The 27741-nt window shown below is 45.6% G+C and overlaps 1 protein-coding gene across 15 annotated transcripts in view; it reads right to left on the bottom strand.

Moving 5' to 3' along the window:
- CEP112 (centrosomal protein 112) overlaps positions 1-27741 on the bottom strand; it is a 314145-nt gene that overhangs the window by 89367 nt on the left and 197037 nt on the right. For 13 of the 15 annotated variants that reach the window (XM_069542341.1, XM_069542336.1, XM_069542334.1 and 10 more), the window contains one exon: positions 18048-18278. The exons of the other annotated variants lie outside the window; for them this stretch is intronic. In XM_069542341.1, the coding sequence (XP_069398442.1) occupies positions 18048-18278 (231 nt within the window). The remainder of the gene's footprint in view (positions 1-18047; positions 18279-27741) is intronic. 15 annotated transcript variants of the gene reach the window in all.

Consider the following 27741-nt stretch of genomic DNA (forward strand, 5'->3'; position numbering starts at 1 on the left):
GACAGTGTCTCGACACCACTGATGCCACGCGCTTGAGATGGCACGACACCACCTCCGCAGGATTCCCGCCCAAAACACAGGCCCTCCGTCTGATCATGAAACAACATAAGATAAATCCAAAGCGAAAAACATTACACAAAATAACTGGCACTGCTCAGAAGTGACAAGGTCCTGAAAAATAAGGAGAGACTGAGAATGTGTCATGAATTGGAGGAGACGAAAAGAGAGCTGACAACTAAGTACAACGGGAGGCCCTGGATTGAACCCTGGGACAGCAGAGGAGGGGCAGCGGTGGGAAAGCTGCAGGAATGCAAAGAGGGTCTGCGGTCACTGCTGCTGAGGCGCTTCGGCCGTGTCCAACTCTGCACGACCCCACAGACGGCAGCCCACCAGGCTCCCCCGTCCCTGAGATTCTCCAGGCAAGAACACTGGAGTGGGCTGCCATCACCTTCTCCACTGCAGCCCCTGACCAGCATAAATACAAGCTATCTTGCCAGCGTTAATTTCCAGGTTTCCACGGTCACGCTGACAGTAAGGAAGATGCTGACCTGGGGAGAAGCCGAGTGATGGACGGATGGAAATTCTCTGCACTTTTTAGCAACTTCTTAGTAAGTGTAAACAGAAAGTTTTAAAAGCTTTACAAAGTCATCTTCTAACTCTTTAATAAGTAGAGTTTCCATAATTACTGCCTGACGTCCCCCCAATGTGTCCTGAGCCCTTTGCTTGCCATTTTTCTCTCCCATGGACTGCCTCAGCAATTCGTATCTAGTGCCAATTCAAAGACCATCTTCTCCATAAAACAGTCCCTGATTATCACAGACCTCAGATTTCCAGCATAGCACCTAAGCTAGAATTTTATCACGCAGAGATACAGTTTTAGCTGGACAGCTGGACAGGACTTAGCGACTAAACCATCACCAGCACCATACAGTTAGGTTCGTTTATGCTTGTATTTCTCACTATCACCACTATAAAAAGCTTCCCTGGTGGCTCAGACGGGAAAGCGTCTGCCTACAGTGCGGGAGACCAGGGTTTGATCCCTGGGTCAGGAAGATCCCCTGGAAAAGGGAATGGCAACCCACTCCAGTATTCTTGCCTGCAGAATCCCATGGATGGAGGAGCATGGTAGGCTATACCAAGGGGTCACAAAGAATCGGAAGTGACTTCACTTTCACTTTCCACTATAACAAAAGCTCCCAGGAAGCAGGGGAGGTTTACGTTCCCCGCCCCCCCATCAGCCCGGAGCTAAGTATAAGGTAAATGCCTGATAGATACACACTGACTCATTCACCCACAAACTAAGGAAGCTGAAGCTTTGGGGGTTCACACCACCTGTTCATTCCCTCTTTGAGCTGTCAGACACCAAGTAGAGGACTAGGCAGGCCATGAGTTATGGCCAAGGATGACAGTTCTAATACTTTCTTGTTCACAGGAACTCTCTAAAATGTATGAGACTTCCCTCAATCTAATAAGGTGATCTGGGTCTAATAAACACCATAATCTATATTGGAATTTTAACAATTAACAGAACTAGAGGCCTAAATTATAAATCTTTAAAATCTTATTTTAAAATCTGTTAAAATTCCTCGTCCAATAATAACAGGAAATGTATAATAATAAAAGCAACGTCACAAATAAGACTCAACGCCACCGAGGTTTTATGAGGTATTTTCCATGACCCAGGGCTGCTTCCTTAGACCGTCCAAGGATGTCTACTGAGCTGCTAAATTTGTGCAGCGGGAACAAATGTCTGTTCTCTTTGCCAAGAAAATACCATAGATGAATATAAAAACAGCCCTGTTAGCCAAAATTCACATCTGCATGCACTCAGAAGTGCAGCTTTTCTTTCTTCCAATAATAATTTGTAATGCATTGTGAAAAACTTTAAAAATGGCATACAGTACTCTCCACCTGGCCGGTTAACTAGCGTTTCAGCCATAAATGCACTGATAACGCCTGCATACGGGTTAGCGTGCTTGTGGACATACGCACATATATGTGTGTATCTACTAGGAATGTTTCTGGACATATAGCTCAGTGCTTGCTCTGTCTCCATATATATATTCAGAAAATAAAATTCAAAACATACCCTAATGTAATCAATCAATTAAAAAAGAAAATATTTTTAAGGGTACTGTAATTTAAGACGGGCTTCCCAGGTGGCGCTAGTGGTAAAGAACCTGCCTGCCAATGTAGGGTTTGATCCATGGTTCTGGAAGATCCCCTGGAGGAGAGGATGGCAACCCACTCCAGTATTCTTGCCTGGAGAATCTCCATGGAAACAGGAGCCTGATGGGCTACAGCCCATGAGGTCACAAAGAGTCAAACACAACTGAAATGACTTAGCATGCAGAGCACACATGCACATAATTTAAGACACAACAGTTAGACTTTTCTACACAATTATGGGGATACCAACACTTAAAAAAAAACTTCTCAACTATCAAACTAATATTGTTTTTTAAAAAGGACATCAATTCACTGAAAATGACATTACAAACACTGATATTTTTCCACCAAATTTTCAAGTGTAGGAGAAATATATTTTGCGTCTGATTTCAATATAGTTGTTTTTGCAAAAATTATGTAATATTTAAGTAGTAGAGGCTTTCAATCTAATGCAATATTTAGAATATGTACATAAACTACTAATTTTAAATCACTTTAATGTTTAAAAAATGATTAATAAGATCAAGAATAATTTGTATCTTAAGAAGCAATTCAATATATCTATTACATGCCTATAATTTATGGATATCATTGTTATTTAAAAATCACATACAGGTCTGAGGACACAATAAAGTAAACTGGGAAATTAAAAATGCTCTGGCCTCTGGATGCCTTTTTCATGATTGATGTGACATCACTTGACTCTAAATATATTAGGTTTGTTTTGAGAAGTCATTTTAAAAAATTCATCAGTCCAGTCTAAAATATGCTTCTGTGAGAAATAAAGTATGTTAACATAGGTTGCTTCACTGAATTAAAATTAATCCTCCATAAAGAAAACTGTTAAAACAATACTTATCTGATTATATATAAATTCCAAAGAAGCTACCAAAAAAGTAACTAGAGCAAATAACTGAGTTTAAAAAGGTCATAGGATACACAATCATTACTGAAAAACTCTATTGTACTCCTCGATAGCAGTAATGAAAAAATGAGAAAGCTGAAAACATGAAATGATTAGGTATAAATCTAATAAAATTAAAGCGACGTCTATATGCTGAGAATTGCAAATGCTGATGAAAGACAGTCAGTCAGTCAGTCGCTCAGTTGTGTCCGACTCTTTGCGACCCCATGAATCGCAGCATGCCAGGCCTCCCTGTCCATCACCAACTCCCAGAGTTCACCCAAACTCAGGTCTATCGAGTCGCTGATGCCATCTCATCCTCTGTTGTCCCCTTCTTCTCCTGCCCCCAATCCCTCCCAGCATCAGGGTCTTTTCCAATGAGTCAACTCTTCACGTGAGGTGGCCAAAGTACTGGAGTTTCAGCTTCAGTATCAGTCCTTCCAATGAACACCCAGGACTGATCTCCTTTAGAATGGACTGGTTGGATCTCCTTGCAGTCCAAGGGACTCTCAAGAGTCTTCTCCAACACCACAGTTCAAAAGCATCAATTCTCCGGCGCTTAGATTTCTTTATAGTCCAACTCTCACATCCATACATGACTACTGGAAAAACCATAGCCTTGACTATACAGATGCTTTTGAATATGCTGTCTAGGTTGGTCATAACTTTCCTTCCAAGGAGAAAGCATCTTTTAATTTCATGGCTGCAATCACCATCTGCTGATTTTGGAGCCCCCAAAATAAAGTCAGCCACTGTTTCCACTATTTCCCCATCTATTTCCCATGAAGTGATGGGACCAGATGCCATGATCTTCGTTTTCTGAATGTTGAGCTTTATGCCAACTTTTTCACTCTCCTCTTTCACTTTCATCAAGAGGCTTTTTAGCTCCTCTTCACTTTCTGCCATAAGGGTGGTGTCATCTGCATATCTGAGGTTATTGATATTTCTCCTGGCAATCTTGATTCCATCTTGTGCTTCCTCCAGCCCAGCGTTTCTCATGATGTACTCTGCATAGAAGTTAAACAAGCAGGGTGACAATATATTGCCTTGATGTACTCCTTTACTGATTTGGAACCAGGCTGGTTCCATGTCCAGTTCTAACTGTTGCTTCCTGACCTGCATATAGGTTTCTCAAGAGGCAGGTCAGGTGGTCTGGTATTCCCATCTCTCTCAGAATTTTCCACAGTTTATTGTGATCCATACAGTCAAAGGCTTTGGCATAGTCAATAAAGTAGAAATAGATGTTTTTCTGGAACTCTCTTGCTTTTTCATGATCCAGTGGATGTTGGCAATTTGATCTCTGGTTCCTCTGCCTTTTCTGAAACCAGCTTGAACATCTGAAAGTTCACGGTTCACATATTGCTGAAGCCTGGCTTGGAGAATTTTGACCATTACTCTACTAGCGTGTGAGATGAATGCAATTGTGCGGTAGTTTGAGCCTTCTTTGGCATTGCCCTTTTTTGGGACTGGAATGAAAACTGACCTTTTCCAGTCCTGTGGCCACTGCTGAGTTTTCCAAATTTGCTGGCATATTGAGTGCAGCACTTTCACAGCATCATCTTTTAGGATTTGAAATAGCTCAACTGGAATTCCATCACCTCCACTAGCTTTGTTCGTAGTGATGCTTTCTAAGGCCCACATGACTTCACATTCCAGGATGTCTGGCTCTAGGTGAGTGATCACACCATCGTGATTATCTGGGTCATGAAGATCTTTTTTGTACAGTTCTTCTGTGTATTCTTGTCACCTCTCCTTAATATCTTCTGCTTCTGTTAGGTCCATACCATTTCTGTCCTTTATCGAGCCCATCTTTGCATGACATGTTCCCTTGGTATCTCTAATTTTCTTGAAGAGATCTCTAGTCTTTCCCATTCTGTTGTTTTCCTCTATTTCTTTGCACTGATCGCTGAAGAAGGCTTTCTTATCTCGCCTTGCTATTCTTTGGAACTCTGCATTCAGATGCTTATATCTTTCCTTTTCTCCTTTGCTTTTTGCCTCTCTTCTTTTCACAGCTATTTGTAAGGCCTCCCCAGACAGCCATGTTGCTTTTTTGCATTTCTTTTCCTTGACAATAAAGAAAACTAAATAAATGACAGTGCAGTCTAAGTTCATGGACTGAGATGCCCAAATCATTAAGATCTCACTTTTTTCAAAACTGAGAAATAGATTTAATACAATTGAAAGGTGCCAGTAGGATTCTGTGCAGAGTTTGTTTCACTGACTCTAAGAGCAAGAGAACTACCATGAGCAAAACTATTCTGAAAAAGAACAAAGTTGGACAACCCATACTACTTGTCTCCAAGACTGACTATAAAAGCTACGATAATTAAGACTGCGTGGCATTGGGGAAGGAAAAATACACACGTCAACAGAACAGAATTTGAGAGTCTAGTATTATGGCCACATGATATGGCCTACTGATTTTCAACACAGCTGCAGAGATGAGTCAACAGAGAAAACATCATCTTTTCAACAAGCTGCACTGATATAATGGAATCAGTCTATATCTTGCACCAGTCCCGCGGGCCACGGAAACAAATAGAAAACTGGTAAAAGAAAACAGGAGGAAATCCCTGTGACATCGTGAAAGGCAGAAACTCCTTAGAAATGACAGCAAAGCCTGACCTTAAAGAACGGATTGATAAACCGGATCACATAGATATCAGGGACTTCTCCTCTTTGAAAAATGCCGTTGAAAGACTGAAAAGAAGCCACTGACTGTGGAGATGTTTCCAAATCATAAATCTTATGAAGAATTTGAATCTAAAATACATCAAGAACACCCGAAATTCAATAGTAAGACAATAAATGACTGAATATGAAATTAGAAAAACATTTAAATAAACACTGTACCAGGGACAGAGGAGCCTGGTGTGCTATAGTCCACGGGGTCCCAAAGAGTGGGACCTGGCTGAGTGACTGAAGTGAAGTGAAGTGAAGCTGCTCAGTCGTGTCTGACTCTTTGCGACCCCGTGGGCTGTAGCCTACCATGCTTCTCTGTCCATGGGATTTTCCAAGCAAGAGTACTGGAGTGGGTTGCCATTTCCTCCTCCAGAGGATCTTCCCAGGGATCGAACCCAGGTCTCCCGCATTGTAAGCAAGATGCTTTACCATCTGAGCCACCAGGGAAGCTCCACCTTAAAATGCTGAGGTGAGAGGGCCTGAGGCGGCCAGTGCCCAACACATCAGGTGCTGAGATACGTCTCCCAGGATGACTCCCACCCTGGGTCTCCATCTTACCTTCTTCTCTTTGAGGCCAGATGGTCCAGGGTCCCTTGGGGGCTGCAGACTCCCAGCCTGCTCTGTCTCAGGGGAGCCGCCACACTCTCCCCTCAGGCCTATCAGACGCCGGGCCTGACTTTCCCTGAGACCTGAGGAGTCTAAAGTCACAGCAGCCCACATATCCTTCACCTCATGAAGACCCAGGAGTGGCCGAGAGCGGGGAGCAGGCTCAGGAGAGGCACAGCTCCAGCTCTGCTCTGATGCTCCTGGGGTACAGCCTCCCGCCCCAGTGGGCAGGTGGCAGCCGAGGTCACAATCTGGCTGTTACTAGCGTCATGCAGGGCTGAGGACCATGCGCTCTGTCCTGTGAGTCTGTCTCCCAGGGGCAGAACGGTCAGGAGGCTGAAGACGCCCCCAGGCTTAGGGGCAGGACAACAACAACCTGCTGGGGACTTCCGCTCAGCCTAGAGTGGTGATAATGAAGAGCATTCTGGAAGAACTGAAGTATGTAACTTAAAAATCACATATAAACCATCTGGCAAATAAATGAGTGAGCACATTCCCTTTTCCCCTAAATGTAAGCTTATCTGTGGCTTACTTCTCCATCTCAGGAACATGTGTGCTAAGTCGCTTCAGTTGTGTCCGACTCCGTGCAACCCCACGGACTGTAGCCTGCCAGGCTCCTCTGTCCATAGGATTCTCCCGGCAAGAATACTAGAGTGGGTTACCATTTCTTCCTCTAGGAGATCTTCCTGACCTGAGGATCTTCCTGACCCAGGGATCAAGCCCATGTCTCCTAAATTAGCAGGCGGATTCTTTACCACTGAACCACTGGGGAAGTCCACTTAGGCCTTTATAAAATTCTGTGGCTTGGGTCTGTCTCTCCTGCTGGAGAGAAGCTGTGAGCTCTGAGAAGGCAGGAAGCTCCGGCTGTTCGTTCACTGCTATAGCAAGCCTCCAGGATCACTACACACAGAGTAGGTATCAAACGTGCCGTGCTAATCGCCCGTACCATCCATGCTTCTCTTTTGAAACAGTAACCCTCTGGCACGTGCTCACAAGCACCTGCTCCCCTGCAGCAGCCAAGGACTAGGATTTCTCCAGTGCGGTTTGGTGGGAGTGAGGGGCAGCTGCCGTCGCACTTCCTGAGAAGCACATCGGTTGTCCTCGTCCTCCTTGCCCCTTCCTGCTGCCTGAGCCCTGGTGACGCAGGAACCACTCGAGGCAGAAGGAGGCTCCACATTGGAGATGACGGAGCCAGGCCACCAGCCAGCCTGGCCCTCCATGACCTCTTGGGACGGAACCACTGGCTCCCACCCTGAACCAGACTGTGATGAGAGAGCAAAATAAACTCCTGACCTCACTTGTCCACGGTTTTGGGACTCTTTTTTACAGAAGCTTGGGCTCACTGTAAAGAATATGGAGAAGACTTCATACAATTTTTCACTTTTGATTTATCAATATAGTGAACTACACTAATAGCATTCCTAATATCAAGCCATTTTTGCATTCTTGGAATAATCTCATGTGGCCATGATAAGCTGTTGTTGTTCAGTAGCTAAGTCATGTTCAACTCTATGCCACCCTATGACTTGCAGCAAGCAAGGCTTCCCTATCCTTCACTATCTCCTGGAGTTTGCTCAAACTCATGTCCGTTGAGTTGGTGATGCCATCCAACCATCTCATCCTCTGTCATCCCCTTCCCCTCCTGCCTTCAATCTTTCCCAGCATCAGGGTCTTTTCCACAGAGTTGGCTCTTCACATCAGGTAGCCAAAGTACTGGGGCTTTACCTTCAGCATCAGTCCTTCCAATGAACATGCAGGGTTTATTTCCTTTAGGATGGACTGGTTGGATCTCCTTGCTGTCCAAAGGACTCTCAAAAGTTTTCTCTAGCATCACAATGCAAAAGTGTCAACTCTCTGGCACTCAGCCTTCTTTATGGTCCAACTCTCACATCTGTACATGACTACTGAAAAAACGATCACTCTGACTATATGGACTTTTGCTGGAAAAGTAATGTCTTTGCTTTTTAATACTCTATTACATGATGTTTTAAATGCAATACTAACCTCTACTGCCTAGTTATTTTATTGGATCTTTTTACAATATTCATGAGACTAATTTGTGTTTAGAGGGATATCGTTTTCAGGTGTTAGTATTGATACGGTAGCCAGAAAAGACTACGGGATCGAAAGGCATAGCTACTTTTAAACTTACTAACAGATAAGGCGTCCATAGATGTGTGGATTTATCTCTGGGCTTTCTATTTTGTTCCACTGATCTACATTTCTGTCTTTGTGCCAGCACCATACTGTCTTGATGACTGTGGCTTTGTAGTAGAGCCTGAAGTCAGGCAGGTTGATTCCTCCAGTTCCATTCTTCTTTCTCAAGATTGCTTTGGCTATTTGAGGTTTTTTGTATTTCCATACAAATTGTGAAATTATTTGTTCTAGCTCTGTGAAAAATACCGCTGGTAGCTTGATAGGGATTGCATTGAATCTGTAGATTGCTTTGGGTAGTATACTCATTTTCACTATATTGATTCTTCTGATCCATGAACATGGTATATTTCTCCATCTATTAGTGTCCTCTTTGATTTCTTTCATCAGTGTTTTATAATTTCTACATATAGGTCTTTAGTTTCTTTAGGTAGATACATTCCTAAGTATTTTATTCTTTTCGTTGCAATGATGAATGGAATTGTTTCCTTAATTTCTTTTTCTACTTTCTCATTATTAGTGTATAGGAATGCAAGGGATTTCTGAGTGTTGATTTTATATCCTGCAACTTTACTATATTCATTGATTAGCTCTAGTAATTTTCTGGTGGAGTCTTTAGGGTTTTCTATGTAGAGGATCATGTCATCTGCAAACAGTGAGAGTTTTACTTCTTCTTTTCCAATTTGGATTCCTTTTATTTCTTTTTCTGCTCTGATTGCTGTGGCCAAAACTTCCAGAACTATGTTGAATAGTAGTGGTGAGAGTGGGCACCCTGGTCTTGTTCCTGACTTTAGGGGAAATGCTTTCAATTTTTCACCATTGAGGATAATGTTTGCTGTGGGTTTGTCATATATAGCTTTTATTATGTTGAGGTATGTTCCTTCTATTCCTGCTTTCTGGAGAGTTTTAATCATAAATGGATGTTGAATTTTGTCAAAGGCCTTCTCTGCATCTATTGAGATAATCATATGGCTTTTATTTTTCAATTTGTTAATGTGGTGAATTACACTGATTGATTTGCAGATATTGAAGAATCCTTGCATCCCTGGGATAAAGCCCACTTGGTCATGGTGTATGATCTTTTTAATGTGTTGTTGGATTCTGATTGCTAGGATTTTGTTAAGGATTTTTGCATCTATGTTCATCAGTGATATTGGCCTGTAGTTTTCTTTTTTTGTGGCATCTTTCTCAGGTTTTGGTATTAGGGTGATGGTGGCCTCATAGAATGAGTTTGGAAGTTTACCTTCTGCAATTTTCTGGAAGAGTTTGAGTAGGATAGGTGTTAGCTCTTCTCTAAATTTTTGGTAGAATTCAGCTGTGAAGCCGTCTGGACCTGGGGTTTTGTTTGCTGGAAGATTTCTGATTATAATTTCAATTTCCGTGCTTGTGATGGGTCTGTTAAGACTTTCTATTTCTTCCTGGTTCAGTTTTGGAAAGTTGAACCAGAAACTATAAAACTCCTAGAGGAGAACATAGGCAAAACACTCTCCGACACAAATCACAGCAGGATCCTCTATGATCCACCTCCCAGAATACTGGAAATAAAAGCAAAAATAAACAAATGGGATCTAATTAAAATTAAAAGCTTCTGCACAACAAAGGAAACTATAAGCAAGGTGAAAAGACAGCCTTTGGAATGGGAGAAAATAACAGTAAATGAAGCAACTGACAAACAAGTAATCTCAAAAATATACAAGCAACTTATGCAGCTCAATTCCAGAAAAATAAACGACCCAATCAAAAAATGGTCCAAAGAACTAAACAGACATTTCTCCAAGGAAGACATACAGATGGCTAACAAACACATGAAAAGATGCTCAACATCACTCATTATCAGAGAAATGCAAATCAAAACAACAATGAGGTACCATTTCACACCAGTCAGAATGTCAGTGATCCAAAAGTCTACAAGCAATAAATGCTGGAGAGGGTGTGGAGAAAAGGGAACCCTCTTACACTGTCGGTGGGAATGCAAACTAGTACAGCCACTATGGAGAACAGTGTGGAGATTCCCTAAAAAATTGCAAATAGAACTGCCTTATGACCCAGCAATCCCACTGCTGGGCATACACACCGAGGAAACCAGAATTGAAAGAGACACATGTACCCCAATGTTCATCGCAGCACTGTTTATAATAGCCAGGACATGGAAACAACCTAGATGTCCATCAGCAGATGAATGGATAAGAAAGCTGTGGTACATATACACAATGGAGTATTACTCAGCCATTAAAATAATACATTTGAATCAGTTCTAATGAGATGGATGAAACTGGAGCCGATTATACAGAGTGAAGTAAGCCAGAAAGAAAAACACCAATACAGTATACTGACACATATATATGGAATTTAGAAAGATCGCAATGATGACCCTGTATGCGAGACAGCAAAAGAGACACAGATGTATAGAACAGTCTTTTGGACTGTGAGGGAGAGGGAGAGGGTGGGATGATTTGGGAGAATGGCATTGAAACATGTAAACTATCATGTAAGAAACGAAGCGCCAGTCTAGGTTTGATATAAGATACAGGATGCTTGGGGCTGGTGCACGGGGATCATCCAGAGAGATGATATGGGGTGGGAGGTGGGAGAGGGGTACATGATTGGGAACTCATGTACACCCGTGGCTGATTCATGTCAATGTATGGCAAAACCAATACAGCATTGTAAAGCAAAATAAAGTAAAAGAAAAAAAAAAACTTACTAACATAGGCTACTGAAGGCTTTCAGGAAGGTTGTAGCAATTTATACTCAGTAACAGCACTTTAGAATATTTATTCACTGCACCCTTGGTATTTTGTACCCTATTTTAAAACAATACTTGGTACTATTTATGGTAATAGTAACATGCTTAATTGATATGTGAAAAGTAGCTTGTCTCAGTATTTCCTTGATTACTTGTGAAGACAAAGAGGTTTATTTAAGCCGATTACACTTTTCCTGGTCATGTACAGTTACTATTATTTTTGACTGTACCTTGTAAAGTACTCAATTAATTGATCACTTAAAATCATATTTAATCCTCATGATACTGAATCAAGAAGCCCTGCTTCCCCAGAATAACTGCTTTCCTTTCGTGATGAGCGGTGGTCAGAAGGAGACCTGGCTCTCGGGCCAGGGCCGTCCGCTGTCCTGTGCCGACTCCTCCGCAACCTCAGACCGGACACCCGACAGCTGACGCGTCTGCTCGCCGCGCGCCGTCCTCTCAGGAGGCGAACACACACCCAGAAGCCTTTGCGCACGGATGCTGGCGCCCGCTGCTCAGTCTGAACGTCACTCCCTGAAGATGGCAAGTACACTGTTCTCCTTTCAGCAACTTCTCAAGTCAATAGCTACCTTTTGCTGCATTGACCTAACAGATTTTCCCTTCATTCTAGGTAAAAAAATTTCCCTCAAGAACATCCCAAAGAATAAAGCCAGCAAGGTCCCGTGAACGGCAGCGCTCCCATCGCTACTGGCAGAGTCAGCACACTGGGAAGCCAGGCCACAGCGTGAAAGGGGGGACTTGGAAATTTTAAACGTTTACTTGTAAAACAAACTGATTTATTTATAATTCTAGATGTTATTTTCAAATAACCCCTAACATAAAATACACTGTCTTTTAATTTTCTCCTGGTAAGACAGCTGTCTAGCTTAGGCACCAGACTGTGATCTGCTCTCCAGACTTGCTAGAAAGCAGGAGTGTCCTGCCTGGGGCAGCAGGGCGGAGGGAGGAGGTGCAGAAGGTCCTCGGGAGACTGGGCACACTGCCCTCCTCCGTCCACATGCCAGACTCTGCAGTGCCACTCACATGGCGGTGGTGAGACCTTGACCATGTAAGTATTCAAGCTCAAATGATGACAGACATGCTGCTATTTCTGCTTCATAAGCAAACACCCCAGAAACGATTCCAGTGTTTACTTCATGGAATCACTGTGAAACAGGTGCATCACATGAGAACCAGAAGCAGCAGAGAGCTGCAAACTGGTGTAAAACTGAGCCTTGAAAGGATATGCAGCTCCTCTCATTACATGCGTACGAGACATAGCCCCTATTACCACCCAAAGAGGGCTTACAATTGAGGCAATTGAAGAAACTTTAAAATTTTAAATGTGAATAAGCAGAGTACATCATGCAAAATGCCGGACTGGATGAAGCACAAACTAGAATCAAGATTACCAGGAGAAATATCAATAACCTCAGATATGCAAATGACACCACCCTTATGGCAGAAATCGAAGAGGAACTAAAGAGCCTCTTGAAGATGGTGAAAGACGAAAGTGAAAAAGCTAACTTAAAACTAAACATTCAAAAACGAAGATCACGGCTTCTGGTCCCATCACTTAATGGCAAATAGGTGGGGAAACAATGGAAACAGTGACAGACACTATTTTCTTGGTCTCCAAAATCACTGCAGATGGTGACTGCAGCCATGAAATTAAAAGAGGCTTGCTCTTTGGAAGAAAATCTATGAAAACCCAGACAGCATATTAAAAAGCAGGAACATTACTTTGCCAACATATAGTCAAAGCTATGCTTTTTCCAGTAGCCAAGTACGGATGTGAGAGTTGGACCATAAAGATGGCTGAGCGCCGAAGAATTGATGTTTTGACCTGTACTGTTGGAGAAGACTCTTGAGAGTACTCTGGACTGCAAAGAGGTCAAACCACTCAATCCTAAATGAAATCACATCTGAATACTCATCGGCAGGACTGATGCTGAAGCTCTGATACTTTGGCCACCTGATGTGAAGAGCCGACTCACTGGAAAAGACCCTGATGCTGGGAAAGACTAAAGGTAGGAGAAGAAGGGGATGACAGAGGATGAGATGGTTCGATGCCACCACCAAGTCAATGGACATGAGTTTGAGCAAACTCTGGGAGATGGTGAAGGACAGGGAAGCCTGGCGTGCTGCAGTCCACGGGGTCACAAAGAGTTGGACATGTCTGAGTGATTCGACAATAAATATAAGTGAACACCAGATCCTCACACTCAGATTATGAACAGGCCCAAAGTTTTCACTGTGTGTATAACAACAAACTGTGGAAAATTCTGAAAGAGATGGGCATACCAGACCAGCTGACCTGCCTCTTGAGAAATCTGTATGCAGGTCAAGAAGCAATAGTTAGAACTGGACATGGAACAACAGACTGGTTCCAAATAGGGAAAGGAGTACATCAAGGCTGTATATTGTCACCCTGCTTATTTTACTTATATGTAGAGTCCATCATGTGAAATGCCAGGCTGCACAAAGCACAAGCTGGAATTAAGATTGCCAGGAAAAATATCAATAACCTCAGATATGCAGAGGACACCACCCTTATGGCAGAAAGTGAAGAGGAACTATAGAGCCTCTTGATGAAAGTGAAAGAGGAGACTGAAAAAGTTGGCTTAAAGTTCAACATTCAGAAAACTAAGACCATGGCATCTGGTCCCATCGCTTCAGAGCAAACAGATGTGGAAACAGTGGAAACAGTGTCAGACTTTATTTTGGGGGCTCCAAAATCACTGCAGATGGTGACTGCAGCCATGAAATTAAAAGACGCTTGCTCCTTGGAGGAAAAGTTATGACCAACCTAGACAGCATATTAAAAAGCAGAGATATTACTTTGCCAACAAAGATCCATCTAGTCAAAGCTGTTTTCTCCAGCAGTCATCATGTATGGATGTGAGAGCTGGACTATAAAGAAAGCTGAACGCCTAAGAATTGATGCCTTTGAACTGTGGTGTTGGAGAAGACTCTTGAGAGTCCCTTGGACTGCAAGGAGATCCAACCAGTCCATCCTAAAGGAAATCAGTCCTGAACATTCATTAGAGGGACTGATGCTGAAACTCTGATACTTTGGTCACCTGTTGTGAAGAACTGACTCATTGGAAAAGACCCTGATGCTGGAAAAGATTGAGGGCCAGAGGAGATGGGGACGACAAAAGATGAGATGGTTGGATGGCATCACTGACTCAGTGGACATGGGTTTGAGTATGCTCTGGGAGTTGGTGATGGACAGGGAGGCCTGGCGTGCTGCGGTTCATGGGGTCGCAAAGAGTGGGACACAACTGACCGACTGAACTGCAAGTTTTCCAAGTTTCCGTCTGCGCAGGTTTTTTCTTTTGTATTAGATTAACTGATTGTTACGTTCCGAGGTACGGCTAGAGCCCAGCGCCCGAGCTCCAGTGCACACGCCCAGCAAACACCCACCGGAAGCTCCCCAACTCTTGAGCTCTGTGAGGGCCAAGCCGGACATATGTGTCGATCAGTGTTTGTAAATTTGAACTGTTTGTGAATAATATTTAATTTAAAATTTTAAGGACACAAACTTCACTTTCCTTGCAAAGGAAAACCTTGGGGAAAAGATCAAAGTAAAAAGAACAGAATTGAGATCAGAAATCCATTTTAAGCCAAAATGACAATGTCTTCATAAGTTAATATTAATCTTTTAATTATAAATCTCAAAGGTTTAAGTAGTTTCTGTGACCTTAGCTTTGGATAATTACACCATATGGAGCTTTTCTTAAATTTGAAAAAGATGCTGAGTTGTTGCTCCAGGCCTTTTGGTGATTTCCGCCTGGCAGAATTCCATGATGGTCCTTCAGATGCCATTAAAATTATAGATCAGGAGCCCAAGCCTGTAAGTACCATGTCAATTTCACAAGAGCTTTTTAAATTCAGCACAGTGTGAAAAATGCGTGATGCGTTCACATTTTTAAGATATAAATTGTGAAGCTTAAAGCCACTGCTTATACTGGAGATTTCACACAGGAACTGACAGAATACACTAAATACAAATAAAAGTTTTGTGTTTCATAAAATCAAAGGACAAAATTAAACGGCAAATACCAAAAATACTTGCCACAAAGAATTTTATCATCCTAAATACGAATTTTATATAAGGTGAAGAGAAAGATGCCAGGACATCCACAGACGAGACACAAAGGACGTGAACACCCAATTCTCAGCGAAAGCAGCATGCCTAGCAGATCTGCTGTGAATATCCAGCCTCACTCTTAAAGATGAAATTAGAAACAATAAATGTTTCTCACCAACACCCTGGCCCCCAAATTAGAGTGTTAATACCAAGGACTGGCTATATGAAACAGATATTCTGTGGGGAAAAATATAAATTAGTACAACGTTGTCGAAAAGCAATTCGACCCTGTAATTCAGCTGGGATCTTAAACTAAGGAGGAATATGGAAATGCTGACAAAATTTTTAGTATGAAGATGTTACTTTTTGCATCAATTTAGATAACTTTTAAAGCAAAATGTTTAAAAAAATAGAAGAATTTTGGCCTGGGTGTCGCACTGAGCAGGCCCACCCGCCCTGATGCTCTACCGAGGGGAGAGGACAGTGAGGTGAGAGGCCGGGGAGCCTTCCTGGGGCAGAGACCTGCGGGCAGGAGCGAGGGTCCCCGGCGGCTGTCCCCGCGGCTGGACGGAAGTCGGCTCACAGCTGCAAGCATCAGGGTCCACAGTCCCGCCAGGCGGCTCCTCCTCCGCTCGTGCCTGTCCAGACGTTTTCAGCCTAAACCCCAGCTCTTGCCCTCTGTGGACGGCTCCTTCCTGTGGCACCCCGTCCCCAAGCGCCCCCGCCTTGCCCACGGTCCCGTGCGGCCGCCCTCCGACCACAGCGCGGTTCACAGCCATGCTCAGTTCCAAATCCTGGACCTTCCTCCCCGCTCGGCCTTCCGGGTTTTCTGTCCCATCCTTGACAAGCGTCCTTTCCAAACCGCCTCTGCCGCTATTTTCAGGAAAATACACTTTTCTCCGCTTCCTCTGCACAACCCTTCTCTCTCTCCTCCCCGACTTCACGAGTCCTGCACGGCTGGTGGTTTGGGGGTCCGCGCCTCAGCCCCGGCGCTGCAGCCTCCGCTCCGTCCGGCCCTCCTGAGGGTCGTCTACAAACGCTCCTCCAACCCACATCGCTACTGGCCAGAACGGAGCTCATCCTCTCTCTCCCAGCCCAGAGGCCCCGACAGGGCGGCTCCTGAATGCCGAGGGCAGGACTCGCACGGAACGGCTGCCCGCTGGGCCGACTCTGAGTCGCGCCTCCTCCGGTCGGGCCGCCACCTTCAGGCACCTCGAGGCGCCCTGGGTGCCCCTCCTGGACTGACCCCCCCGCTGCGCTGGTCCTGCCAACGCTGACAGAAGAGCCTCCTAACAGCCCCCTGGGTCCTGACACTTCACGGCGAAGGAGCCCTGAGCGACCCCGGGGTTTAAGCTCGGAGCTAAGACCAGTGCCCTGCGGGCTCGGTGGGCCTGCTGGTCAGGCCCTGCCCGAACCACGCCGCCCCGTTGGCCGCCCAGCCACATACACGGCCCTCACAGCCCCGCGTCCAAGTGAAGCTCACCTATCCCGGGGGTACCCTGGACGCCCTTACTCGAGCGCGCCTCCCCCGCTCACCACGCCCTGCTCACAGCCCCCGCGTGTCCCGCAGCCGTCCTTGCCCACGGGCTTCTCAGGGACAGGGGCCTCTCCATCTCCCCTTTCTGCATGGCTCCCAAGTGCTGGGATAATGCCTCAGACACAGAAGATATTCCAGAAATACTGGCGGTATTTATTATCTATATTATCTATAACCTGTAAATTAGTTAGCAACACATATAAACCTATACTTGAAAACTTTCCGCTCTTATTGAAAAGAACCCTTTAAAACGTGGACACCTGATTCAAGAGAACCGAGGCCTCCGCTGCCTGTTTTAAGTCTGGCTTCACTATCTGGACCGAAGCCTGTGTCCTTGGAGACACTCTGCCGGGTGGGCGGCGATGAGCGGCGGGGGTGGGAGCTGTCCGGCGGCGGGGGCTGGCGGCTCTGTCCGCATCGGCCCCTCGCTGTGGCCAGAGGCTGAGGCGGCCCCGCAGCAGCCGCCCCGGCGCGGACACTGCGCACTCTGCCTCAAAGCTCTGACTGTGCTGCTCCGACGGGATGGCCACCCGCGACGCCACTGGCTGCACGAAGGCCCCGCAGCCAGCTGTGTCCCCGAGGCTCGGACGCTCCCCTGCCTCCCAGCAGAGGGGACTGAGGCCGTGTGCCCTGCAGCCGCCCCCTCTGCCCCCCGCCGCCCGGCACATCTGAGCCGGAGGCAAACCCTGAGCCCCGCTGCAGACACCTGGGCCTCAAGGGGCCGGGCCGGTCACCGCCCTCCTTGCCCCTGGCCGCCCGAGCACGGTCACCCCCTGCCCGAGTGCCCGCAGTGGTTGAACTGGTCTCCCTGGGCCCAGCTCTGCCCTCCGCGGGCGCGGGCCCCCGGCCTCCGCTGCTCACAGGGGACAAAGCCCAGCCCTTTCAAGGGCCTCCACTCGACGCCAGAGCCCACAGACTGCTGCCCCGTGACGCTGGGCGCGTCTTTAGTCACTCGGCAGGGGGTCTTCCATCTGTCCGCCTCCGGGAGACGCGGGTGAGTTAGGGAAGCCCGAGACGTGCAGACGGCGCACCTGGAAGGGTTATAAACTGGGGGCCGGCTCCAGGCCACCGCCCCGAGGGGTGAGCCGGGAAGGCCAGGCGGCGGCCGGGGCCTTGTGCGCGCCGGCCCGCTTCCCCCCGCCCGGCCGCCTACCTTCTCCAGCGTCAGCTCCGTCTCGGCGGCGTGGCTCTTCTTCAGCTCGAGCCGCATCTTCTCCGACTCGGCCTTCAGCTTGCTCACCGCGGCCTCGTGGTCCCGCGCGGCCCTCTGCTTCTCCTCCTCGCGGAGGAGCCCCAGCTCCACCAGCTGCTGCTTCCGCTGCGAGTTCACGCTGACCAGCTCCTCTCTCAGCCTGTGCACCTGCGCCTCCATGTCCGCAATCACCTTGTTAGGGAAACGGGCAGAGGATGTGACGGGAGTGCGTGGAAGGACACGAGCTGCGAGGCCAAGACAGACGCGCCCGCCGCCCCCTCCTCCGCCCTCCTGCTCCGGCCCTGCCCGCCCCTTCTGGCTCAGACACAGCTGCCACGGCAAATGTTTTACCCCAGACAAGGCGTTTAGTTTCGCTTCCAATACCTTTGCAAATGGAATATTTCTTGGTTCTGCACCTCGCTTCTTCAAGTATTTGGCGTCATGTTTGAGATTCCTCAGCACCTGCTACTCAGGTTTTGTTTTCAGTTCATTGATTTCTGCTCTTATTTTTGTTATGTCCTGCATTCTACATTCGCGGAGTCTTTTTTATTCTTCTAACTTCTTACCTGGGATATTTGACTCGTTTATTTTTACCCTTCCTTCTTTCTCGATTTATAAACTTAAGACTGTGGATACCACTCTGCTGCTGCATGGATCTAGTCTCTCAGATACGCGGTATTTTCATTATCATTTAATTCAAAGCATTTTTAACTTTCATTTTAATTTTTTCTTTGACTTATGATCTGTTTAGAAGTATGTCTCTTAATTCCCAAATACGTGGGCATACTAACTTCCCAGGGATGTCACAACAAAGTACGAAAAACTGGGTGGCTTTAGATGTGTTTACGCTCTCAAAGTTCTAGAGGCTACAGAATTATCAGGCTGGACTTATTAATTTAACATCTGTGTTCCATTCTCTCTCCACTCATTATGAACTCACACAGATGTAAATTAGATCTTCCTATTCTTTCATTTCATGAATTTCTCGTATTTTCCATCTCTTTTCCTCTCACCTACATTCTAGGCATTTTCTGCATGTAATTAGATCTCAAATCCATACAGATTCTGAATTTTCAGTTGTTTTGTTTTTATTTTGGGGAGTTTGCTAAGTCACTTCAGTCGTGTCCGACTCTGTGCAACCCCATAGACAGCAGCCCACCAGGCTCCCCCATCCCTGGGATTCTCCAGGCAAAAACACTAAAGTGGGTTGCCATTTCCCTCTCAATGCATGGAAGTGAAAAGTGAAAGGGAAGTCGCTCAGTCGTCTCCGACCCTCAGTGACCCCATGGACTGCAGCCCACCAGGCTCCTCCATCCACGGGATTTTCCAGGCAGGAGCACTGGAGTGGGGTGCCACTGCCTTCTTCGGGAGTTTATTCTTGTACAAATATGTCTGGTGATTTTTAAATGCCTTTAACCGCTTTAGAAAATATTTTCAAGTCCTTTAAAGTCTTTCCCTTTACAGCACACACTAACCATGACTCTTCTATCTGTGGCTGATAACTCCAGCATCTCAACTGTTTGCAGCTCTCATCCTGTTGTTCAGAATTTTTAAGACCCTGGGTTCATCATACTTTGTTTTTCGTCACCCTATGTTGCTACTCTTTCCAAATGCAGGCTTGTTTTTGATGGGATTGGAAGTGGTCCTCCAGCCCCCATCTGACCCTGACAGACCCTGGAGATGTCAGCGTTGTCTGGATGACTTTAGAGCAAGTTTTCAGCCTCGTATCCCAGGGCACACTGACCTGAGAGTTCGGGCGTCAGCTTATAGGCGAGGATTTTCAGGGGCACCTCACTCAGCACTGAGGTGGTTTCTAGTTTACTGGTTTCTTTCTTTCTTTCTGTTTTTATTTAATTGAAGTTGGGATTCCCTGGTGGCTCAGAGGTAAAAGCGTCTGCCCGCAGTGTGGGAGACCTGGGTTCAATCCCTGGGTCGGGAAGTTCCCCTGGAGAAGGAAATGGCAACCCACTCTAGTATTCTTGCCTGGAGAATCCCAAGAATGGAGGAGCCTGGTGGGCTACAGTTCACAGGGTCGCAAAGAGTCGGACGTGACTGAGCGACTTCACTTTCACTTTCACAGCTGCTTTGAGGGCTTCGCCGATGACTCAGGGGCAAAGAACTGCCTGCAATGCAGGACACGCAGGAGACCTGAGCTCGATCCCTGGGTCGGGAAGATCCCCTGGGGAAGGAGATGGCAACTCGCTCCAGTATTCTTGCCTGGAGAATCCCATGGACAGAGGAGCCCAGTGGGCTACAGTCCAAAGGGCCACAAAGTTGCTTTATAATGTTGTATCAGTTTCTGCTGTGCAGCAAAGTGAATATGTGCACACACACACACACACACACACACAGAGTTGTTGTTTAGTTGCTAAGTTGTGTCCAGCTCTTTGCAACTCCACGGACTATAGCCTGTAAGGCTCCTTTGTCCATGGATTTCCCAGGCAAGAATGCTGGAGGGGGTTGCCACTTCCGCCTCCAGGGGATCCTCCCGACCCAGGGGTCGTACCTGCATCTCCTGCATTAGCAGGTGGATTCTTGGCCCTATATATACAGCCCCTCTTCTTCAGATTTCTCTCCCAGTTAGGGCCCCACGAGCACCGAGTAGGGTCCCCAGTGCTGCGCAGGAGTTTCTCATCAGTCACCTGTGTAACACACAGCGGTGTGCATGTGTCGAGGCCCGTCTCCCGGCTCACCCCTCCCTGCCTCCTCCCTGCTTGGTGACAGTTCTCTGGTTTCTAACTCGTCTGTGCCTGGTGGCCCTTCAGTGTCCCAGCTCGGGGCCCACTGGCAGCCTAGATCATCACCTTAAGCAAACCCTGGACTTTGCTTTATTCCTGTGCCCAATAAAAGCCCCTAAATTGAAGCTCAACTTCGCTCGATTTTAGAAAAGGTCCTCAAGGCGAGTGCTGCCTTCAGCACTCTGCTCACACTTCTGGGTTTCTGTTTTCATTTAAATGTTGACAACTGCGCATCCTAACTAACCCAACCGCTTGTGAATACACACACACAAAAATGTTCTTTAAAAAACTGTATCCGGCGTTTCGAGTTGTTTTCATAGGGAAAGCAGAGCAAGGACCCTGGTTTGCCGAGCTACCAGACGATCAGCTGGTTCAGGCTGAGAGGACTTGGTGCCGCTGTTATTGCCTGTGCATTAGCTGAGAATGCAGCATTTTCTGAAACACAGTGGTAACTGTTTAAGGCAGTGCATACTTCAATAGGCACCATATAACTCAGCTATTCCCTGACTGGGACACACCTTCCAGGGCTGGGCGTCATCATTCTGTATATTTTTATCAGTTGACTAGGTACATAATGGTAACTTAGAGGAAGGTGTTTTAAATTGCTGACCACACTGATAATACACTGGCTTCAATCCAATGGTGATTTTTCAAATAGAAAAACTATGCTGAAAAGTGTATCAACTAATTATGGAAGAAATAAACATTAAGTGGAAGAACTCAATGCCAAAGGCGTCCCTCAGGTATTTAATATTTCAGTCATTAGCATGTGCTGATAACTAGAGTGAAGAAACTGACAGGATCAATCTGGAATAGATGTGTTCATTTTTCTTTAATATTATAAATAGTAAGCTATAAAACTTCACCTCTGCAACTGACATAAAGAGCAGAATTATTTTAAAAATTCAAAAATTACTAAAGGCTGTGCATCTAAGAGACAAACCATAAGGACAACTTTTAGTTAACCTGATTCTTAAATAACAGTTCAAAAACATACAGACCAGAAAAATGGAAGCAACCCCAATGTCCCCTGATGCATAAATGGATCAGCGAACTGCGGTTTATACACACGATGGGACATTATTCAGCCTTAGCGAGGAAGGAAAGCCTGCTGCAACACGCACGAGCCCTGAGGACACGACGCTGAGCGAGATGAGCCAGGAGACGAAGGCTGCGCGACTCTCCTTACGTGAGGTGCTTAGAAGGGGCAGAACCACACAGGCGGAGAGTATACGGGGATGGTCGGGGCCCGTGGGTGAAGGAAGGAGAGCTGTTGTTTTAATGGAGACAGTTTCAGCTTTACAAGATGAAAAGAGTTATGTGAGAGATGGTGATGATGGTTGCATGAAGGCGAATGTATTTGATATCACTGGCCTGCACACCTAAAAATGGTTGGTTAAGATGGCAAATTTTATACTGTGTATTTTACCATGATAAAAAATTAATTACAAAAACCCTCCAACAACACAGACCAGTTTCCTCAGAAAGATAATGGCTCTTGAAACCACACTGAATCTGAAAAGGTCTGGCAAAAGAAGTGGCGGGCTTATCATCATCTTATAAATGATTACGCATTGTCAGGACTTTCATCCCAAGCAAGCATTTTAAATGCTCTTTGTGAAAGAGAAATACATTATTATTTAAATTGAGGACATGTCCATAGTTAAGAAGCAATCGTTTTGATTATTTTCAAAGTTCAAGAATTATTCTACAAGCACTTTTGGAATAACAACACATTAACAACTTATTGATACATGAAGTCACTTTCGCACATTTCATAGTTTATGGGCAATCACCGCCACAGGCGGAGGTGCTGATCTGTAACTATACTTAAGTCAGTGTTTATTAAGACTGTCACAAGGGACTTCCAGAAAAGCATTCTCCCTAAAAGACTTTAGACTACAGTACACAAGCTACAGATACGTGTACATGCACAGACACACACATAACACACACACACACCACACACACCACACACACACACACCACACACACCCCCCATACACACACACACCACACATACATAACACACATAACACACACATAGCACACAACACACACATAACACTCACATACACACCACACAAACATAACACACATATACCACACACACACACCACACACACACACCACACATACATAACATGTATAACACACACATACCACACACACACCACACACACATAACACACATAACACACATATACCACACACACACAACGCACACATAACACACCACACACACACATACACACACACCACACACACATACACACACACCACACACACATCACACACATCACACACACATCACACACACAAAAAATCACACATACATAACACACATATACCACACACACACACCACACATACCATACACACACAACGCACATATAACACACAACACACACATAACACACAACACACACACAACACACACAACACACACACACACAACACACACACACAACACACATACCATAAGAGCCACAAAAAGGGCCGTAAGAGGTCAGAGAGGGAGCGGTTATTCAAGCTCAGAAGAATTCTGGAAAACTGAATAAAACCTAAGCATCTGAGACGGACCTTAAGAGAAAAGACAGTAGCAGCTGGAGACAGAGGTAGAAACAGGATGTTTCAGGCAGAAATAATGAGCCCCAGGAAGAAGAGGAACAGGGCATTGGAAAGGAAGAGGGGAGACTCAGGAAAGAGGAAGCTGGTGCAGTTATTGAAGGATTTCAAAGCTTAATGTCTCCAGGTTTCTCACAAATCAAGACGCCAAAAACAAGCTCCTAACAAAAAAATCACCAAGTGCCCCCGCCTCCCCAAACCACTGTTTAGTCAACCGAAACAGATTTCCAAGAGCAAGCATTCAGATATCAGAAAAAGAATATAAACATGTATTAACTGTTTAAAGAAACAGAGGGTAGGGTCACAAAATGAGTGAACCAGAAGAGGTTAAGCAAAAATGACCAGATTTGACAAAGAATCAAACATAATTGCCAAAACTAAAAATTCTGTGTAAAAGACTGAATGGGTGAGTTACGGCAGCTTAAACATAGTGGAAGTGAGCGGTGAACCAGGAGGAAATCGTAATAAAAGACCCGTGAAGTGAAGCAAAGTGAAGTGAAGTCGTTCAGTCGTGTCCGACTCTTTGTGACCCCATGGACTGTAGCCCACCAGGCTCCTCTGTCCATGGGATTTTCCAAGCAAGAGTACTGGAGTGGGGTGCCATTCCCTTCTCCAGGGATCTTCCCGACCCAGGGATTGAACCCGGGTCTCCCGCATTGTAGGTAGACGCTTTTAACATCTCACAGCACAATACTAGAGCCGAGCAGGGAAAACAGATGACACTCGGCAAGGGACATCCCAGAAGCAGCAAGCACAGAAAGCCCCAGACTTTGTTTTCTCACACTACCCCCCAGTGAAAGGAGCCAGGGGTCCTTGGACAGACGGCAGGACATCCCTGAGCGAATCCGGGGACAGCCTGCTGCACTGGGAGCAGGAAAGCCACGCTGCCAGGGGCAGGCCTGAGGGCTGGGCCAGCGGGAGAGCCCCCAGCGCTGGCGCCGGGCCACCGGAGAAGCCCGTGCGGGGCCCCACTGCGTGCACCCACATGGGTACAAATGGTTCTGCTGATAAATGACAGGAAAGAGATCAACGTTTCTCGCAGAAGAATTCCACAATACCGGAGAAGCACATTCCACAAATACCTAACAGACACTGCTCAAAACTGTCAAGGTCATCAGAAACAAGGAAAACCTGATGAACTATTCCAGCAAAGAGGAGACCAGGGAGGCATGACGGCTGAAATTAACGTGACATTCGGATGCAGTCTCGGAACAGAAAGACACATTAGGTAGGATTAAGGAAACCTGAAGCTGCGGATTTCAGTTAACGATGATGTATTAGTATTGGGCACATCTTTTTGCCTTTTCATACTGTTCATGAGGTTCTCAAGGTAAGAATGCTAAAGTGGTTTGCCAGTCCCTTCTCCAGTGGACCACATTTTGTCAGAACTCTCCACCATGACCCATCGGTTTTGGGTGGCCCTACATGGCGTGGCTCATAGTTTCCATGAGTTGGACAAGGCTATGATCCATGATATCAGCTTGGTTAGTTTTCTGTGATTGTGGTTTTCATACTGTGCCCTCTGATGGATAAGAGGCTTGTGGAAGCTTCCTGATGGGAGGGACTAGCTATGCAGGAAACTGAGTCTCGCTTTGGTGGGCAAGGCCACGCTCACTTTCAGTTCAGTCGCTCAGTCGTGTCCGACTCTTTGCGACCCCATGAACCGCAGCACGTCAGGCCTCCCTGTCCATCACCAACTCCCGGAGCTTATTCAAACTCATGTCCATTGAGTCCGTGATGCCACCCAACCATCTCATCCTCTGTCGTCCCCTTCGCCTCCTGCCCTCAATCTTTCTCAGCATCAGGGTCTTTTCAAATGAGTCAGCTCTTCGCATCAGGCGCCCAAAGTATTGGAGTTTCAGCTTTAATATCAGTCCTTCCAATGAACATCCAGGACTGATTTCCCTTAGGATGGACTGGTTCGATCTCCTTGCAGTCCAAGAGACTCTCAAGAGTCTTCTCCAACACCACAGTTCAAAAGCATCAATTCGTCGGCACTCAGCTTTCTTCACAGTCCAACTCTGACATCCATACATGACCACTGGAAAAACCATAGCCTTGACTAGACAGACCTTTTTGGCAAAGTAATGTCTCTGCTTTTTAATATGCTGTCTAGGTTGGTCATAACTTTCCTTCCAAGGAGTAAGCATCTTTTAATTTCATGGCTTCAGTCACCATCTGCAGTGATTTTGGAGCCCCCCAAAATACAGTCAGCCACTGTTTCCCCATCTATTTGCCATGAAGTGATGGAACCAGACAGGAAGCAACAGTTAGTACTGGACATGGAACACCAGACTGGTTCCAAATAGGAAAAGGAGTATATCAAGGCTGTATACTGTCACCCTGCTTATTTAACTTCTATGCAGAGTACATCATGAGAAACGCTGGGCTGGAGGAAGCACAAGCTGGAATCAAGATTGCCGGGAGAAATATCAATAACCTCAGATATGCAGATGACACCACCCTTATGGCAGAAAGTGAAGAGGAACTAAAAAGCCTCTTGATGAAAGTGAAAGAGGAGAGTGAAAAAGTTGGCTTAAAGCTCAACATTCAGAAAACAAAGATCATGGCATCTGGTCCCATCACTTCACGACAAATAGATGGGGAAACAGTGGAAACAGTGTCAGACTTTATTTGGGGGGGCTCCAAAATCACTGCAGATGGCGACTGCAGCCATGAAATTAAAACATGCTTGCTCCTTGGAAAGAAAGTTATGACTAACCTAGACAGCATATTAAAAAGCAGAGACGTTACTTTGCCAACAAAGGTCCGTCTAATCAAGGCTATGGTTTTTCCTGTGGTCACGTATGGATGTGAGAGTTGGACTGTGAAGAAAGCTCAGCACCAAAGAATTGATGCTTTTGAACTGCGGTGTTGGAGAAGATTCTTGAGAGTCCCTTGGACTGCAAGGAGATCCAACCAGTCCATTCTAAAGGAGATCAGTCATGAGTATTCATTGGAAGGACTGATGCTAAAGTTGAAACTCTAATACTTTGGCCACCTCATGTGAAGAGTTGACTCATTGGAAGACTCTGATGCTGGGAGGGATTGGGGGCAGGAGGAGAAGGGGACAACAGAGGATGAGACGGCTGGATGGCATCACCGACTCGATGGACATGAGTTTAAATGAACTCCAGGAGTTGGTGATGGACAGGGAGCCCTGGCGTACTGCGACTCATGGGGTTGCAAAGAGTCAGACACGACTGAGCGACTGAACTGAACTGATCTGATGGGACCGGATGCCATGATCTTAGTTTTCTGAATGTTGAGCTTTAAGCCAACTTTTTCACTCTCCTCGTTCACTGTTATCAAGAGGCTCTTTAGTTCTTCACTTTCTGCCATAAGGGTGGTGTCATCTGCATATCTGAGATTATTGATATTTCTCCCAGAAATCTTGATTCTAGCTTGTGCTTCACCCAGCCCAGCGGGTGAAGCAGAAATAGATGTTTTTCTGGAAGTCTCTTGCTTTTTCAATGATCCAGCGGATGTTGGCAATTTGATCTCTGGTTCCTCTGCCTTTTCTAAAGCCAGCTTGAACATTTGGAAGTTCACAACTGAAAAAAGATGTCTTTTTCATTATAGGGGACTGGAATGCAAAAGTAGAAAATCAAGAAACACCTGGAGTAACAGGCAAATTTGGCCTTGGAGTACAGAATGAAGCAGGGCAAAGGCTAATAGAGTTTTGCCAAGCAACGCACTGGTCATAGCCAACACCCTCTTCCAACAAGACAAGAGAAGACTCTATACATGGACATCACCAGCTGGTCAACACCAAAATCAGATTGATTATATTCTTTGAAGCCAAAGATGGAGAATCTCTATACAGTCAGCAAAAACAAGACCAGGAGCTGACTGTGGCTCATATCATGAATTTCTTATTGCCAAATTCAGACTTAAATTGAAGAAAGTAGGGAAAACCACTAGACCACTCAGGTATGACCTAAATCAAATCCCTTATGATTATACAGTGGAAGTGAGAAATAGATTTAAGGGACTAGATCTGATAGAGTGCCTGATGAACTATAGATGGAGGTTCGTGACATAGTACAGGAGACAGGAAGTAAGACCATCCGCAAGAAAAAGAAATGCAAAAAAGCAAAATGGCTGTCTGAGGTGACCTTACAAATAGTGAAAAGAAGAGAAGTGAAAAGCAAAGGAGAAGAGGAAAGATATACCCATTTGAATACAAAGTTCCAAAGAATAGCAAGGAGAGATAAGAAAGCCTTCCTCAACAATCAATGCAAAGAAATAGAGGAAAACTATAGAATTAGAAAGACTAGAGATCTCTT

This window comes from Ovis canadensis, chromosome 11 (genome assembly GCF_042477335.2).
Source record: "Ovis canadensis isolate MfBH-ARS-UI-01 breed Bighorn chromosome 11, ARS-UI_OviCan_v2, whole genome shotgun sequence".
Lineage (NCBI taxonomy): Eukaryota > Metazoa > Chordata > Mammalia > Artiodactyla > Bovidae > Ovis > Ovis canadensis.